This window comes from Branchiostoma belcheri, unplaced genomic scaffold (assembly GCF_001625305.1).
Source record: "Branchiostoma belcheri isolate BF01 breed outbred unplaced genomic scaffold, Haploidv18h27 scaffold1, whole genome shotgun sequence".
In the NCBI taxonomy this organism is placed as follows: Eukaryota; Metazoa; Chordata; class Leptocardii; order Amphioxiformes; family Branchiostomatidae; genus Branchiostoma; species Branchiostoma belcheri.
This window is the reverse complement of record NW_017802379.1, coordinates 9,242,021-9,258,129: the sequence shown is the minus strand read 5'-3', so window position 1 is coordinate 9,258,129 and position 16,109 is coordinate 9,242,021. Positions and strand designations below refer to the sequence as shown.

The following is a 16,109-nucleotide window of genomic DNA, read 5'->3' as shown; positions in this document are numbered from 1 at the left end:
AATCCACATTGAATTTAATAAAACAAAAGTCACAAAAAGTAATATTTTCACATCTCTGATTTCTTGTTAACTGGAGGGGGTTGAGTGATTGAGTTACTATGAGACAAACTATCGGCACGTCACTTCATTTGCTTTCAGCAAGGAAGTTTAAATAAGCCACCTGGCGACCAACAGAATAATTACACCCTATGGGCAACATCCACCAGCTCCGTCGCTCTGCTCAAACGATCTGGGGTGAGGGAGGGGGCGGGAGTGATTGAGTTAATAGCTTGTTATACTACGAGACAGGCTATCGACTTGGTAGAGCACCTCACTTCATTTGCTTTCCGTACATGTACTTCATACGTCACTAGAGCGCGACAAATTGCAGAAAATGACTATTCCCCCGGTGGCACCTGATTGCGTACTGACGTTAGATATTGGCTTAATTGCTCCGGTTTAACTTAATTACGGCCAAGGAAAGCTCTTAAGGCTCGGGTCGTTATTGCGTTGTCCGTGACGCCAGTTGTGCGAACCGTCTCGCATCCGTGATTTAAAAGGATCAATGTCCAACCATCGATGGAACAAGCGATCCGTCCTACTGTCACTCTGCCAGGCAAAGACAGACGATAATGCGGTAAAATCAGTTTTCTGACGGGGCAAAGGCGACTTGAGTCTGCTGGACAGGCTCCAACGATAGATTTTTAGATGTTTCTGGCGTGATTTTACCAGTGTTGTTGTCGCTCTTCGATCTATGATACATGTTCACGTCTTCTGGTTGATTTAGACTGGTGGGAACATTGTCGCTGGCAATATTTTCCGTGAGAGCTCTCTACCCTGGGAAAGCCATTTCTTGGGCCACCGTGCCAAAAGAATGTCGTCACTTAAATAATTCATTTCGCAGCATACGTGTCTGGTTCTGTGCGGGACTGGAGTGAAGATCGCGCCCGATGGAAAACCCTCTGTCACTGCGACTTGTCGATTTCAACCTGTAGCTTGGTGTAGGGAACAAGACAGGGGCAACCGTGGGTCTATGAAGGAATCCAGGTGAGTTAAGACATCAGTTGTCAAGGTTTCCTCGAAGATTCCCTTGAGGGAGACGTCTTAGTGCCATGGGAAGAGTCAGTTAGACTGACAGTGTAGCGCCCTAAGCGTTAATTTAGCTCAATGAGCTGTCCTAGTAAAAATCCCCATTTATTGTCGAGAACTGTTACGCTTTCTTCGTCACCTAGCTACGAGTATATATCATCGCCAACACAGGTTTTCCGATAATATAGTTTGGAAAGTTTGGCAGGGTTCCCAATTTTCCTAGGCGTCGTAAGTTGTGATATAGATCACAAACGTGCTTTTTTACTGGGTATGGGAATATTGTTTGGCTGAATGGCTGAATCGTGGGTTTGTTTGTCGAATTGTCTGTTTAAATAGCTTCCGTTACATGGTGGGTGGGAGGCGATTTTGACAGTTGATTGATTACGCCTAAATTAAGGTGAACCAGCATGCGCTGCTGGGTAGGAGTAAGTGGGTGGTATGGGAAGTGGTGGAAATACCTCAACAATCAAATTACATCACACAGACGAGGTCTGTGGACTGTAAGGCTACGAAAATCCAAACTTGTAGTAGTTCTTATCACTGATATATCAGAATTCTAAAATCTCCTATTTCTTAATAATAAACAGTTCTCCAACTCAAAAAATAATTTGGACACACCAGATTTTTGACCGAGTCTGTCGGTCTTCATCAGCTATCTGACCCAAGTGCTGTAGACACGTGTTTTTTTCTGCATGTGTGGCGTCACCACTTCATCGGAAGTCGGAAGCGCCCCCCGTCTCGGTTGAGAGAATGTTAGCGTGCCCTGATGTAGATGGCTCTCTTCACGGTGTACGGTGTCAAGAATTCCGATGTCAAAATTCTTTTTGAGTTGGAGAACAGTTTAAATTTCACAATGTAGCAACTCAGGCATCAGATAACTTTCACGCTAATCTCCAATTTCTTTTTTGCAGAGTCCACTACTACACTGCAGAATCAATATGGGGATCAAGCAAAACATATTACACGTGGCTATCCTGGTTCTATTCCTCTATGGCAATCGAGGGTCATCTGTAGAGGTCACTCTTCAGTTATTACCGGGTAGTTCCACAAAAGAAACTATTGACACTCAAAGTGACCGCCTCAATGCGACCACACCCCGTGTAGTCATACAGGAATACCTACCGAAAGAAAAGTGGTCTTTCGAAGAACTATTGAGGAAGAAGTCGTGGGACGACGGAAAAACCGCAACCCCTCATTCAGAAGACCCAAACGAGACCAAGGGGCGACAGGAAACTCCCCACAGAAGGCGCCACTATTGGACGAGAAACAGAAACCATGGAAACCGCCACACCCAGCAACCAGGTGGTGACGGGCGCCGCCGCCAGTGGACGGTTCCACTCTCCCCGCAGGGGGGACCACTTGACGAGAACAAAATGACCGTGCTTGAAGATCGTGACATTGTGTACATCAAACCTGATACGATGTTGGTTACTGAGGATGAATTTACCGAACTAAAGGAGAAAGAAAATGGTCCAACACGTTTAAACCTCCCGCTCAAAAATGGTAGCTCCCAGAATCAAGATTACACTGCAGTTCCAGACGATACGAGCTACAAGCAAGCCCTTTATTCGGACCGTGCTTGTCCCTGCCGGGCCAACGTCACTAAATGGTGGGTGGAGCAGTACCCGCACCCGCAGACGGACTTCAAGCGGTGTGGGCGGCCCGGGCCCTCCTGGCTCTGCGATCCCAATAGGATACTTACCAAATCAGAAGGTTATTGTCAACTTTTTACGTTGTAGTTTTCGTTAAATTAAAGCTACACTATATAACATGAGGATGATAAAAAAAGCCAATTTTCTGGTCATTTCTTTACAAAGTAAGTTGAATCAACCCTATAGCTACTCCATTGCAAAAAAGTGCCGTTCAGGAAGTGGAGGTGCCAAAATATGCATATGACGCCTTACGAGTGTGTTTAAAAACTGGAAAAAAAGTTGTCAGCCATGTTTGTTTACATTCTGGTATTTGTGGTGGTACGACAAAATAAGTACGCCTGATATCGCTGTCAGCGCGAACCATAAATGTCAGAAATGTGAGATTATAGCATGAATATATTGAAAAGTGGAAGTGAATTACAAACACAAAGATTTTTACAATTAAAATATTTCAATTCTTGGTGCAAAAAGTTACACAATGCCCCTTCGAAATTATAGTTGAAATCCTTTTAATACACGCATCATATGTCATATCTTATACAATATCTCTGCCCTTAAATTTTACAGCCAACGACATTGAAAACATCGTCCTCAACGTTTCGAGCATAGAAGCAACTCCGTGTCCTCCTAAAGATGTGAAAGAATTGGAAGACGATGAGGATTCAAATAACACTGACAACAAGTCTCCTCAATTCCATGGGTACCAAATAGCGGTGGCCCTGGTTTTCGACCTGGAGAAGGAATACATGTAAGTCAAAAGGAGCGATTTGGACTTGGAAGACTAGAGAAGAGTTGATATGTGTAAGGAATATGTCTGTGTGTATGCGCGCGAGTGTGTGGATGACGTTCAGCACCAAGGAAAGGTCTGCTTGCTGGTGTCTCTCCCCCTCTCTGTGTGTGCGCGTATTTGTGTATGCCCGCGAGTGTGTGGATAGTGTTCAGCACCAAGGAAAGGTCCGCTTGTGTGTGTGTGTCGGTGTGTGTATGCGCGCGCGCGCGTGTGTGTGTGTGTGTGTGTGTGTGTGTGTGTGTGTGGTGTGTGCGTGTGTTTGTGCGCGCGCGTGCGTGTGTGTGTGCGCGCGCGCGCGAGTGTGTATAAGAGGGAGAGAAAGGGACTCAAAGAGAGACATGTCCACAGAAAGAGCGGTATGGAAAGGAATTGCTGTTTTTTGATGATGACCTGTTGTTTTATTTGTCACGTCAGTGAACAAGACCAACACGCGCTCATCCGGTTCGCCTGGTCCCTCCTGGGGCGAGCCTGGAAGCCAGGAGACTGCGATGAGGGAGTCGTCATCACCTACTGTGCCGCAAACAAACAGGTAGGCTTTGCCTGAGTAGATAGCTCTTCATTCATCCCCAAAAGCGGCTCCTATTAATCGGTGGCAGTACTGCAAATGTATTGGTTTCTGAGGATCAGAGAAAATATGGAAAATTCAAATCGATTTGTGAAAACTCATACTTGAGTTTGCAAACTTACTTTAAGCTAGCTGTAAGCTAAGCTGCCTAAACGTCCGAATCTGGGAATTTTGGAATGGGAACAACTAGTTTTGAAAAACGACGCGGCCACGATTTTGATGAGTCGACATTTCCAAGCAGACTTCAGAACTAACCGCCCACAAAGATCTAAGACAACATTTTCGTCAACGAGACAACTGAATGTTTTATATACTACACATGCACGACTATCACAAGAATGCTCTCAGTTCGCAGTCGTACAACGATCGTACTACGAATATGACCAGGCCTATAGTAAGTGTCCTACATTCTAGTACACATTGGCATAACCATTATGCGTCGCCAGGCTAATCAGTAATTCAGGTCAATAAACACCATGTTTTATGTGGTTAAGAATAAATTAACTCTCTCTTGTCCAACTAAACTCCACTGATTAACAAAATATTGGATTTGGGGCACTTCTCCGAAGGATGTATGTGTGTAAAGTGAACACTTGGTGCTTGCATTGGGTACAGCTTATTTGCACGACAATTAAACATAGTACAAAGAAGGTATAGTAAAACTTATACTTAGGTATCCTAAATATAACACGGGCTATAACACGGGCTAGCATAAGTCTTTGATATAGTGTCATAGATTCTTTATTGACACAACAAAAAAAGTACAGAGACTTTTGTATGGTCTTAACTAATGTCGTCTTGCGAACGCCGTACGGCCGCAAATCGAGGAGGAGAGGAATGTTGGATGGTTGTTCATGTGCCCTGGAAAATAATTCAGCTGTCTTTACAGAAAAGGCTGCCTTAGCTCATTGTCGTTGATCGTTAGCTGTCACAGTCTGCTTTACCCTGGGTGCCAAACTAGTATCGGGTCGTTAGCCGTTTTCCTAGAACTAGGGCCGGACAAATTCTCCTGGGCTCAACTCCTCCGTGGCGATAACTTAGATAGGCGGGCGAAGGGCTCTTGTCTGCCGAAGGAAAACGGCTAACGCCCCGATAGTAGTTTGGCACCCAGGGTAAGCCTGCTTGCTTGAAGACACTGCGATCGGAAAACGTACGACGACTTACGATGAATGCGCGTATATATTGAAGTAAAATCACAACCTACGCTTTCCACCCCCATGCCCCACAGGTGTACACGGCCACCGGAAAGGCAGTCCGAAACAAACTGACCAACAAGAGAGTCCGAGAAGTAGAGAGAGCCAGCAGAGACGACTTGGAGAAAAACCGGACGGCAGAGGCACTCAAGAAAATCCTTCTAGCCTACAAGGAATTTCTGGCCGGGCCCAACCAACTCGGGATCGAGATTGTGTACTGTAGCGTGACCATTGTGATATTCCTGGGTATATCGTCCACGTGTTTCGTGTGGTGGGTGTACATGGGGAGAGTTCGCCACTACACGTTTCTAGCGGATAGGCAGCCAGAGCCGTGTTACTACCGATGCTGTAGACGGGGGAGAAAGAGCGGTTGCTGCGAGGGTGTACGGTGCAGGGAGGCTGAGGGGGATGGGGGACAAATGGAGGAGGTCATACCGATGGAAGGGGTAGCGGCCGTTCGCAAGACTTACGTAGTGCATGAAGCTGTTTCTACCGTGTGAAGGAAAAGGAAGTTATCTGTGACTGTTAATGTCGTAGTTTGTGGCCATGCAGTTGTCGGTCACCATTCGTGTGTATGTACTCTTCCGTTCACATTCTAGAGCCCATGTCACATCCAGGCCCTTCCCACGACATTGGCTCCCGACCATTCCCCGACCAAGGTCGACGCTGGATTAGGAGTAAGCTGGAGTACAGTCTATTGTAGCTACAATTCGCTCTGATCACATCCAAGCCTACTTAGTAAATATTGCTTTCCGACACTCGTAGGCAACCTCGCAGACTAGACCAACTCCCGACCATAGAGGATCTTGGCACGACTAACTCACAACCATATGGTCGGGAAAAGACCAGAGAGTCATGAACGGCTATGTGTGACAGAGGCTTACATGTAACTGACAAATCGTTACAAAATACAGACAACTTGAAGTTCAACTGTTGACTGTAACTCAATTGGTTGCAATAGATTTGTTTCTTAAAATGGATAACAACAATGACACGTCATGTGAGTAGTATAACATATCCATTGAAATTGAATTTGGCGCTCTTCTTATACCATATAGATACTAGCCTTGATATATAATACATAACGTTACATGTAAAGTTCAAGCAAGTCACATAAATGTATTGGTGTAATTTTGTGCCATCAATTGGCTGTTGGCTTGTTGCCGTTGGAAAGTCGGAATCGGGCTCATATTTCTGTTGTTCAGGCCAAGGAGGTCCTTGTTCAGGCTATGTAATAAATCAAACTTTCTGCTATTTGAATGTTATTACTTCCTTTGATAATATAACAACAGTGTATAGTGCAGTATTTGCAATATTGCAATATTACTAGTACTTGCCTATTAATACGATGAGAAGCTGTACTTTGTAGGGCTTGGCCCAGGGCAAATCGGTACTCCAATGACCGGCCAAGCCCGGAATATAATTTTCCCGTGGCATATATACCAATACATAGCGCCATATTTTGCACAAATTCTACAATTTATAAGTCTACAAAGAGGTGTGGAAGAGACCCTGTTCTGAGAAACGGGAAATTTCTGTCGCAAATGACATGTGGCGAATACAAACTCCGCGGATAGCACTAACAAGAAACTCCAGCCTCTTTGCCTCATTATAAATTCCAGCTCCGCGGAGCTCATTCTCTAACCTCCGCGTCGTGGTGGCAGTAGGAAAGTATCGAGAGTTTCTCCTCATCTTTCTACGAGACTATTTCGGTTTAATTCGTTGAGAATATATCGTCCATTCAACTCAGGTACGTACGAAGAGCGTCTCTACTCTACAGTTATCGCTTTTATAGGATAATGATACGTATTTAAACATTTTTGTTTGCGTTCTGTCTCAAGTCAAAAATATTTGTGTCTCACACGTGACAAGGGAGGCTCGAAAACCAACGACATCGTGTTTGTAAACAAAGTTATGTCTGCAACAACTGTATAGAGTGTGTCTGGATCATCAAGGGTACCCAAACGTTGAAGCCTGTTTTGTTTGTGTCGTTTTTGTTTTGAAATTTGTGTGTAATGTCTCTTGTTTTGACAAAGTTCTTGTTGACGCGCCAAGCAGAAGGTCTAGAGGGGGTTACGTAATTTTGAAACTGAAGACGTCGATAGCAGAGATCGATGCTTGCAATTGTTATACAGGAAATAATATTGTCTTTTGAAAAGTCAGTTGTTAATTTGTGCAGAGAAACGTGAATTTTGATTTTGAAATTGGAAAATGACTTGCGTCTAAACTTTCAGTAAACCCCTACATGAGCCTCGGGTGATCTTCCCGCCCAAACATCTGGTTTCTATCATGGAGGAAATGACTGGAGACTAGGGGAGGTTCAATAACTGTTGTACAGGTAGTACCGGTATTACTAGTTATCAGTTAGGGGTGATCCACTAACTACTATAGTTGAAGCTTTGTCGACCGAGGTGATACACAGAAACGCAGCCAATCTAATCACATATAGTACTAGTATTTTGTTTTCCATTTTCCACAGGATTCCACAGTCCAGCAGTACTGCCTACCCCGCTGAAAGGGAAAACACAAAGGCTTCACCTGTGTTCTACCTTCTACCTACATCAGTGCCTTGTTGTAGCAGTTCCACTTCAAGACTTGATTGTTTGAAGTATACCTTGCAGGTAATAATATATTATTTTACGTACAACAACCGGATCTGTGATATTGAATCAGAAAATTGATACTTTGTCATAATTTGACTCTTAGAATGATACTGTCGCCCCATACGTACTTGAGCCCAGGCCCCTTGTTTACGCCACATTGCAGTATAGCAACTGAAGAAGAATCATGCTTCATCTTGTTGAGGATGACTGGCGACGACGATACTTATGGAAAGCAGCCAGCAGACACATTTGAATTTTCTCAATGAAGGCTCACACAAACTGATAGGGCATTAAACTTAATCTATCTAGCAACAAATTTTGCAAGTAGGCCTTGCTTTTTTCTTTGCAGATTTTGGGACTGTATACTAGTACTTTCTTCATCTAAATGTCTCATTTTTATTCAGTTCAGTTCAGATCATCCATTTCATTATCAATCATGATTTATGTTTACCAAAGCCAGAAACTGTTAAAATTAAATATGGTTTATCCTTCTACTCCAGGACTGTAGAGGTGAATTCAGCTTTCGTTATCATGGCGACAAATATCAGTGGCTCTGATGACATCAATAGAGGATCAAAAGGGAGATCTGCCAACAGGGTAGCTGGCAAAAAATCCTACAGGTGTGAGGAGTGCAGCAGGCAGTTTAGTCATCTGTGAGAGTCTGAAGATCCACATGCGGACACACACTGGGGAGAAACCCTACAGGTGTGAGGAGTGCAACAGGCAGTTCTGTCAGCTGAGTAATCTGAAGAGTCACATGCGGATTCACACTGGGGAGAAACCCTACAAGTGTGAGGAGTGTAGCAGGCAGTTTAGTCAGCTGGAGAGTCTGAAGAGCCATATGCGGACTCACACTGGGGAGAAACCCTACAAGTGTGAGGAGTGTAGCAGGCAGTTCAGTGAGCTGCAGAGTCTGAAGAGCCATATGCGGACTCACACAGGGGAGAAACCCTACAGGTGTGAGGAGTGCAGCAGGCAGTTTAGTCATCTGAGTCATCTGAAGAGTCACATGCGGACTCACACTGGGGAGAAACCTTACAGATGTGAGGAGTGTAGCAGGCAATTCAATCACCTGTGTAATTTGAGGGTACACATGCGGAGTCACACAGGGGACAAACCGTACAGGTGTGAGGAGTGCAGCAGGCAGTTCTGTCAGCTGGTTGGTCTGAAGAGACACATGCAGACTCATACAGGGGAGAAACCCTACAGGTGTGAGGAGTGCAGTAGGCAGTTCAGTCGACTAGATTATCTGAAGGAACACATGCGGACTCACACAGGGGAGAAACCCCACAGGTGTGAGGAGTGCAGCAGGCAGTTCAGTCGACAGGGTCATCTGAAGAAACACATGCGGACTCACACAGGGGAGAAACCCTACCGGTGTGAGGAGTGCAGCAGGCAGTTCAGTCGACTAGATAGTCTGAAGGAACACATGCGGACTCACACAGGGGAGAAACCCTACAAGTGTGAGGAGTGCAGCAGGCAGTTCTGTAAGCTGAGTAGTGTAAAGAAACACATGCGGATTCACTTGTGAGAAACCTTTCAAGTGCGAGGAGTACAGAACCAGTTTTGATGAACGGTAGTGAACTGGCTGATTTAAAACCCTTTGCTTGCACAGTGAGGTAGGGATGAAAGTACTAGTATAGTGTGAGTATAGTACAAACTCTCAAGATTTTAGAATGCCTAAACTTGCGAGAAGGCCGTCATGGTAAAAAGATGGACCCTGATGTGGGAAATTCATGTTCTACAAGAAATCATCACGAGTAAGAGTGATTGTGGGAAACTGTCAAAATATTTTTTATTATTGGTACTGCGCCGGTTCTTTGAAAACATTTTTGTGTGTGGTACACTGTAGCATTCCCTGCCTGGCATTATAGCATTAAAATTGCACTGATATAGAAGATACAGAGGATGTAAAGTGATGCATGTATATCCAGCCTAATCTTACCTAGTTCCCCTGTTACAGAGCAGGACTTTTTCTGTTCTTAGATGGATTACCATCCAATATTACCTTGTTACCTTTATATCGGTTAGACTGTAGAGATGTTTTAGGATAGCATACAGTTTTATCCTTTTGTTTTGCCATATAGATCATTGTTGGTAGTTGAAAATGGATAAGTGAGGGCTAGTGCTGTTAGTTTATTAGTACTACTGTATCCAGTATATTTGGTAGCAATAGAGCCAACAGGCCTAGGTACTTACTATATAGCCTTATCTCTGGTTTTGAAGTACATATGTATGAGAAAAGTAGTAATAGGTGCCTTTTACAGTTTTTATTATGTTAACATTGTTAATTTGTTTGTTCAAGCCGTTTTCGTTTTTGTTAAAATAAAGTTTCTTTTTGTCATATAATGTTACTACTTACTGGTAACATTGCTGTCTGAAATTGTCAGCAGCCGTTTTCAACATTATGCATTAGATATACCGTAGAATACTGGAGGTTTAGAATCTCAGATCTCTTGTTACCTTCGCCAAGAATTGACGAAGGTTATGTTTTGCTGGCCGTGTGTCTGTGTGTGTGTGTCTTTCTGTATGTCTGTCAACAGCATAACTCGAGAAGGCTTGGATGGATTGTCTTGATATTTGGTAGGTGGGTAGGTCTTGATGAGAGCTAGAACTGTTTAGATTTTGGTCCCCCTAGCGGCTTCTTATGGTACTGCAGCTGAACTTCCGGTTTTGATATCTCGTGATCTGGACGTGCTACAGTCATGAAATTTAGATGGTAGATAGCTCTTGGGTAGGGAATGAAGTGACACGAGTTTGAGCCCCCTAGCTGCTTGCTCTGGAACTGCAGGGGCGTTAGTTGAAAAAATGTTTAAAGGCTGAAGAAACTCAAGAACCGATTGATGGATCGTCGTGATTTTTGGCATGTAGGTAGCTGAAGTGATGCTTGACATAATGATATTACAATTATGCAAATATTAATGTAATTTGCATAATCAATGAGGAAATTCTATAAATCAGCTGCATTCCATGATTGGACTATTCAAGCTTGTGTCATACGTAATTAAGAACGGCAGAAATACAGGCAGATATCAATTATGCAAATGAGGACTTAATTTGCATAATTATTGAGAAAATGTTATAATTACATAGTGGTAACTGCCTGGAATTTCATACTTGGGATATTTGAAAGTTATGTTGTTAAGGTGAACATAATTAAACATAACTTATTCAAATAAGGACCTCATTTGCATAATTTATGACGAAATACTATAATGCCATTCTTTGATAAGATAAGACTGTCTTCTGGTGTAGAATATGATCAACATATATAATTGATGCAATATAGGATCCTATTTGCACAATCAGGGGGATTAATATATAATTTCTTAGCCATAAAGGCAAACCTCGAACTCTAGTTATTGATACCATCATTCTATTTGGATGTACAAGATTTTATCCAGCTACTCGAACTCAAACTCCAGCCCTGAACCTTCCATCCGTTTGCGGTACTTTTCGTCAAACTTTTCACTCTCCTCGGCCGAGAAGTGGTTCTTCCAGTCTCCAACGATACCTTGGCAGGAGACAGAAGGTAATTGTCATGACACCCTGTTTTATGTCGATTTTTGTCTTCAACTAGAAAAACACTAAGCAACTACAGCATGAGTACGAAATATCACAAAACTTGTTGCGATTACGTGTAATATGAATAATAATGAATAGCATAGACTAGGCAAGATCAAGATTCTCTCTCCTATCGTTCGGTCAAAGGAGGAAAGACATTTCTTTCGATGTGCAGTAATTTCGACAAAGTGAACATGAATTCAACAGAAACATCGATCTTTTTTTTACCTTTCCTGACAACGTCCTTTCTCCACGTTTCAGATTCTGCCAACGTCTTTCGCATTGACTCCAAACTGCAACTGGTCAGCACACGGGCCAGCTCTTCTTCAGTCAGTTCTTTCTCCAAGAAGGCTGCTAGAGTCTTCACCGCCGAGCAAAAATCCTGCAAACAAGGTTAAAATGACGTTTAACCTCCTTGCTGCAACGAGCAAAATATGTCGTCCACAATTGTGACTGCGCATGCGTGGTGTGAAGCATTGTGGGTAATAGGTCAAAGTTGAATACTGTGACTTAAACAAAGTACGTCTGGACATGTATAAAGCGTGGTCTGACGGGTTTTGTTTGTCCATCTGTGGAGCGCACCTGTGACACTACACGCGCACTCGTAATTGTGAACCTGCGTATTGATACTGATGGCAGTTAATCCCAAAGATGTTGATAATATTCTATATATTTTTTTGCTCATTTGATACGCCCGTGAGTACGTTACATATAATGTAATACACATCCTGTACCTTGTTCATATCTTCGTACTTGACAAAAAGGAAGTGAGGGTCTTTCTCCATTTGCCACCAGCCCAGCACGTGGTCAAAGTAGTCACCAAAGGGTACTGTGATGAAAAGGGATTGACATGTTTATGCCAGGGTAGAGACTCAGGGAAATGTAAATTTTATTATATTCGCTTAAAAGACAACTTTTCAAGTTTGAGTCATGTTACTTTAGATCAATGTATTGACTTGAAATTTAGGATTTGTAAATTGGAAACCACATTAACAGCACCCTTGGCGTGATTGGAGATTTGCAAAGTGAGTTAGCCTCATCATGTCTTCCTAGTCGATATCGATGGAAACATTTTATGATTCAAGTGTGAGATTATTTAATTTAAAGGAGCGGTTTTCTTTGAATCCGCGCTTCTGTACGTGTTTGAAGTATAATACATGTCTGTACTAGTATGTCCCTGATTAAAAAAAACAACAACTGACCTTTCCCTTCCAGAAAGTCCCTATAGTGCTGTTCCCAAGATTCTGGAGGCTTTAAAATCGGATTTTTCTGCCGGTAGTAGTAGTAGGACACACAAACATCCTTAGGGTTCCGCATGACGACAATGACTTTCACCTATGGAGAGTTACAGGCCAATATTGATTTAAAATGTACTTTTTAGCAACAAGTAATACAAAGTAAATCAAGAATGTTTTGAGGTAACAAAAATATCCTGACTGAACTAAACCTTGGTTTTTGGATCCGCCAAGCCTGGAGGAGCCATTTGGATTTGTAGATGGGAACCCATCAGCCGAGGAGCTGGGATGTTCCGCAGCTGGATGTAGTAGGGTTCTTCTTGTCCTGGAGGCCAAAACTCAGGTCCTATCGGCGATGAGTTTTCTTTCTTCCCACCAAGAATCTTGTGCACAATTTCGTACATCCAATTGAAACCTTGTAGAAAGTATAACAGTTGATGTTTCTGATATTTACGTGATTGCATGCTTTTTTTGGAACAATGTTTAATTGTTCATTAATCACAGTGCTACTTGAAACCATACATACACTGTTTGAACATTCAAAACAGACGCCTAGAATTGTATTTAAAAAACCCATTACCTTCAGTATTAGTTTCAAGATGTGATATTGAAAGACAGGTTAAATGCAGGTGTCAACTAAATCGTTCTAAAATTCCTTCTGGCCACTGACATATTTTTATTGTCATTATGATGTCTTAGCTGCCAAATTGTTCTAGGAAGCATGTTTCGAGAAAAAAATATGTACATGTTACAGGGGTTACTGGAATTCAGGGTAATCTGGAATTCCATGTCCTACGGGAGATTTGAATTCTGATTTTTCCGAGGACAATTCCAGATTCTCCTAGGATTTATAGATCCCCTGCAGTTGTAAGATCTCCTAGGAGAATCTATTAATCTATCAGAATTCCTATCTTCTCTCGGACAATTCCAGATTGCCCTGGATTCCAATCTCCCGTGACATATACATAAAAAATGCCCTACACAGCTTGGAAGATACAATAGAGCTAGAGGTAAATGACATTTAACTGTTAAATGGAAACTTAAAATCTGGCAATTAAAAATACTAAGTGTATGTTTTCCGTGAATCGCATTCATGTACAGTCATTTTACAGCGACACCTACCGCTTTTGGGGTAGCTTACAATCACCACATCACCGTCACGTATCTCAAAAGTCTTCATGGCTTCCAGGCTTTCCCTTGGAACTATACTTGTGAACAGTATACCCTTGTATTCCGCGTAGGGAGGTCGCTGTTTCGACAACGCCATGCTGAGTACAACACGACCGAAAAGACAACCATTACCATCCCTGTACATATCATTGTGCCCTTGCGAAGTGCTTTTAGACTTAATATTTAACTGCTTAAAAGCACCATCAGGGAAGAATTACGTATACATGCACATGTATTTGCGAACGTCGAAGGTTAGTGTCATATCCCTTTAAAGTGTCCATACGTATTTCTATCCTTCCGCAAGAACGTCGCGACCTATAGTAACGATAACACACTCATTATACTTTCTACATCAACAGTTAATTACCTTCGCCAAGAAGGTTATGTTTTCAGGGGCGTTCGTGTATGTGTGTGTGTGTGTGTCAACACGATAACTTAAGAAGGCCTTGATGGATTGTCTTGATACTTGGAAGGTGGGTAGGTCTTGATGAGACCTCAAAATGATTAGATTTTGGACCCCCTAGCGGCTTGTTATGGTACTGCAGCTGAACTTCCGGTTTTGATATCTCATGATCTAGACATGCTAGGGTGATGAAATTTAGATGGTAGGTAGCTCTTGTGCTGGGGAAGAAGTGATGTGAGTTTAGGCCCCCTAGCGGCTTGCTCTGGAACTGCAGCGATATATTCTTGAAAATATTCAAAAGGGGATAACTCAAGAACCGGTTGACGGATCGTCGTGATTTTCGGTATGTAGGTAGCTTACGTGATCCTTCATATAATTATGTGACAATTATGCAAATATGGATATAATTTGCATAATTTATGGGGAAATTCTATAAATCAGCTGCATTCCATGATAGGACAATTAAAGCTTGTGACATTGGTAATTGACAACGAGAGAAACACAGGAAGATATTGATTATGTTAATAATGACCTAATTTGCATAATTAATGAGAAAATGTTATAATTATGTAATGATAACTGCCTGGAATTTCATACTTGTGGTATTTGAAAGTTAAATTGAGGTGAACATCATTAAACATAATTTATTCAAATCAGGACCTCATTTGCATAATTTATTTGGAAATGCTAGAATGCATTGTTTGTTAATATAAGACTGTTTTTTTGGTTGAGATTATGATAAAATGATATAATTCATGAAAATTAGGTTCCTATTTCTTAAATCAGGGGGGGAATAATCTTATCTATTATTTGTCAGTCATAAAGATTAATATCATTTGGCGAAGGTATGAGATCGGGGAACTCTAGTTGATAATTAACCCAAGCTGTTAACGTTTGTCTGATTCCCAGTCCAAATGGACTTGATGTATTGTATACGCTTTGGAGTTGTTCAGGACACGCTTACAATGATTGTAGTGCTCTCTTCAGTTTGATCTTGAGGGTTAGTAGGGTACAGGAGGTATGCTCAACTCTCGGGTCCGGTGGAGAAGAGGTTCATATTACCTTGCGTGGCTTACTTGGAAAGGTTGCTTATTCATGGACTATAGTACATGATGTATAGAGCCTGAGGGGTGACCCGGGTGTATTATCTAGCTTACTAAAACCACAACAGGACTAGGGGTGGAATTTGTGACAACTGTACAGGGACAAGTGTGTTATTTCAACAGTCTATAAACTTAACAAGATATCTAAAGCGTTATGACTTACCTTATAGGTAGTTCACAATCAGGAACCAGGTGGTTTATGCCTTGGGCTGTTGAAGTCTGACAGACTGTTGCTCCTTTATACTGTACATAAGCCCCTGATGGTCACGTGCCTACTCACCAAGGACATTGGAACACAAGGACCGAGCTACTCACATAGCCGGGGGCACCACACCGCAGTGACCAACGGTCAAGGTCACATGTTAATTCAATATACAAAACAGGTGTCATTTACATTGCACTACAGTGTTGGCTTGCTATACATAAATGACCTATCCAAACGTAAAACATTGTCCTACCTTGAATTTGACCATGTCATATATTCATATATTGCAGTAAGATCACTACCAACGCCTACAATCAACCCATCACCAAATCAAATCAACGCAACCCCATTCCCCAAGGGTGTACACGGCCACCGGAAAAGCTGTCCGAAACAAACTGACCAACAAGAGAGTCCGGGAAGTAGAGAGAGCCAGCAGAGACGACTTGGAGAAAAACCGGACGGCGGAGGCACTCAAGAAACGGAAAAGGCTGCCTTAGCTCTACTCTCCAAGCAGAGGTTGGTGGGGGAAGATCGTCACCGTTTTATATATGCCTCGTT

The 16,109-nt window shown here is 42.5% G+C and overlaps 2 protein-coding genes and 1 pseudogene across 2 annotated transcripts; 2 read left to right on the top strand and 1 right to left on the bottom strand.

Moving 5' to 3' along the window:
• Positions 1–2,006: 2,006 nt before the first annotated feature.
• Positions 2,007–5,768, top strand: LOC109471418. The gene is made up of 4 exons (XM_019770748.1): positions 2,007–2,781; positions 3,288–3,468; positions 4,132–4,157; positions 5,302–5,768. Exons 1-4 carry the CDS (start codon positions 2,007–2,009, stop codon positions 5,766–5,768), a joined length of 1,449 nt encoding a protein of 482 aa, XP_019626307.1.
• Positions 5,769–6,919: 1,151 nt separating this feature from the next.
• Positions 6,920–16,109, top strand: part of LOC109478938 — a 15,198-nt pseudogene continuing 6,008 nt past the window's right edge.
• On the bottom strand, positions 11,276–13,937 carry LOC109483729 (sulfotransferase family cytosolic 2B member 1-like). The gene is made up of 6 exons (XM_019786837.1): positions 13,793–13,937; positions 12,883–13,085; positions 12,638–12,770; positions 12,170–12,264; positions 11,664–11,817; positions 11,276–11,385 (listed from the first exon to the last, which is right to left on the bottom strand). The coding sequence occupies exons 1-6, from the start codon at positions 13,935–13,937 to the stop codon at positions 11,276–11,278; spliced, it is 840 nt and encodes a 279-aa protein (XP_019642396.1).

Bases quoted from the DNA above. Each gene is read 5' to 3' on its own strand.
- LOC109471418 (XM_019770748.1), top strand. From the start codon at position 2,007: ATGGGGATCAAGCAAAACATATTACACGTGGCTATCCTGGTTCTATTC. The intron at 2,782-3,287 runs GTTATTGTCAAC...TAAATTTTACAG, and splicing joins GATACTTACCAAATCAGAAG to CCAACGACATTGAAAACATC. The intron at 3,469-4,131 runs GTAAGTCAAAAG...TTGGTTTCTGAG, and splicing joins GACCTGGAGAAGGAATACAT to GATCAGAGAAAATATGGAAA.
- LOC109483729 (XM_019786837.1), bottom strand. From the start codon at position 13,937: ATGGCGTTGTCGAAACAGCGACCTCCCTACGCGGAATACAAGGGTATA. The intron at 12,771-12,882 runs GTTTAGTTCAGT...AACTCTCCATAG, and splicing joins TGGCGGATCCAAAAACCAAG to GTGAAAGTCATTGTCGTCAT. The intron at 11,386-11,663 runs GTAAAAAAAAGA...TCTCCTGCCAAG, and splicing joins AAAGGACGTTGTCAGGAAAG to GTATCGTTGGAGACTGGAAG.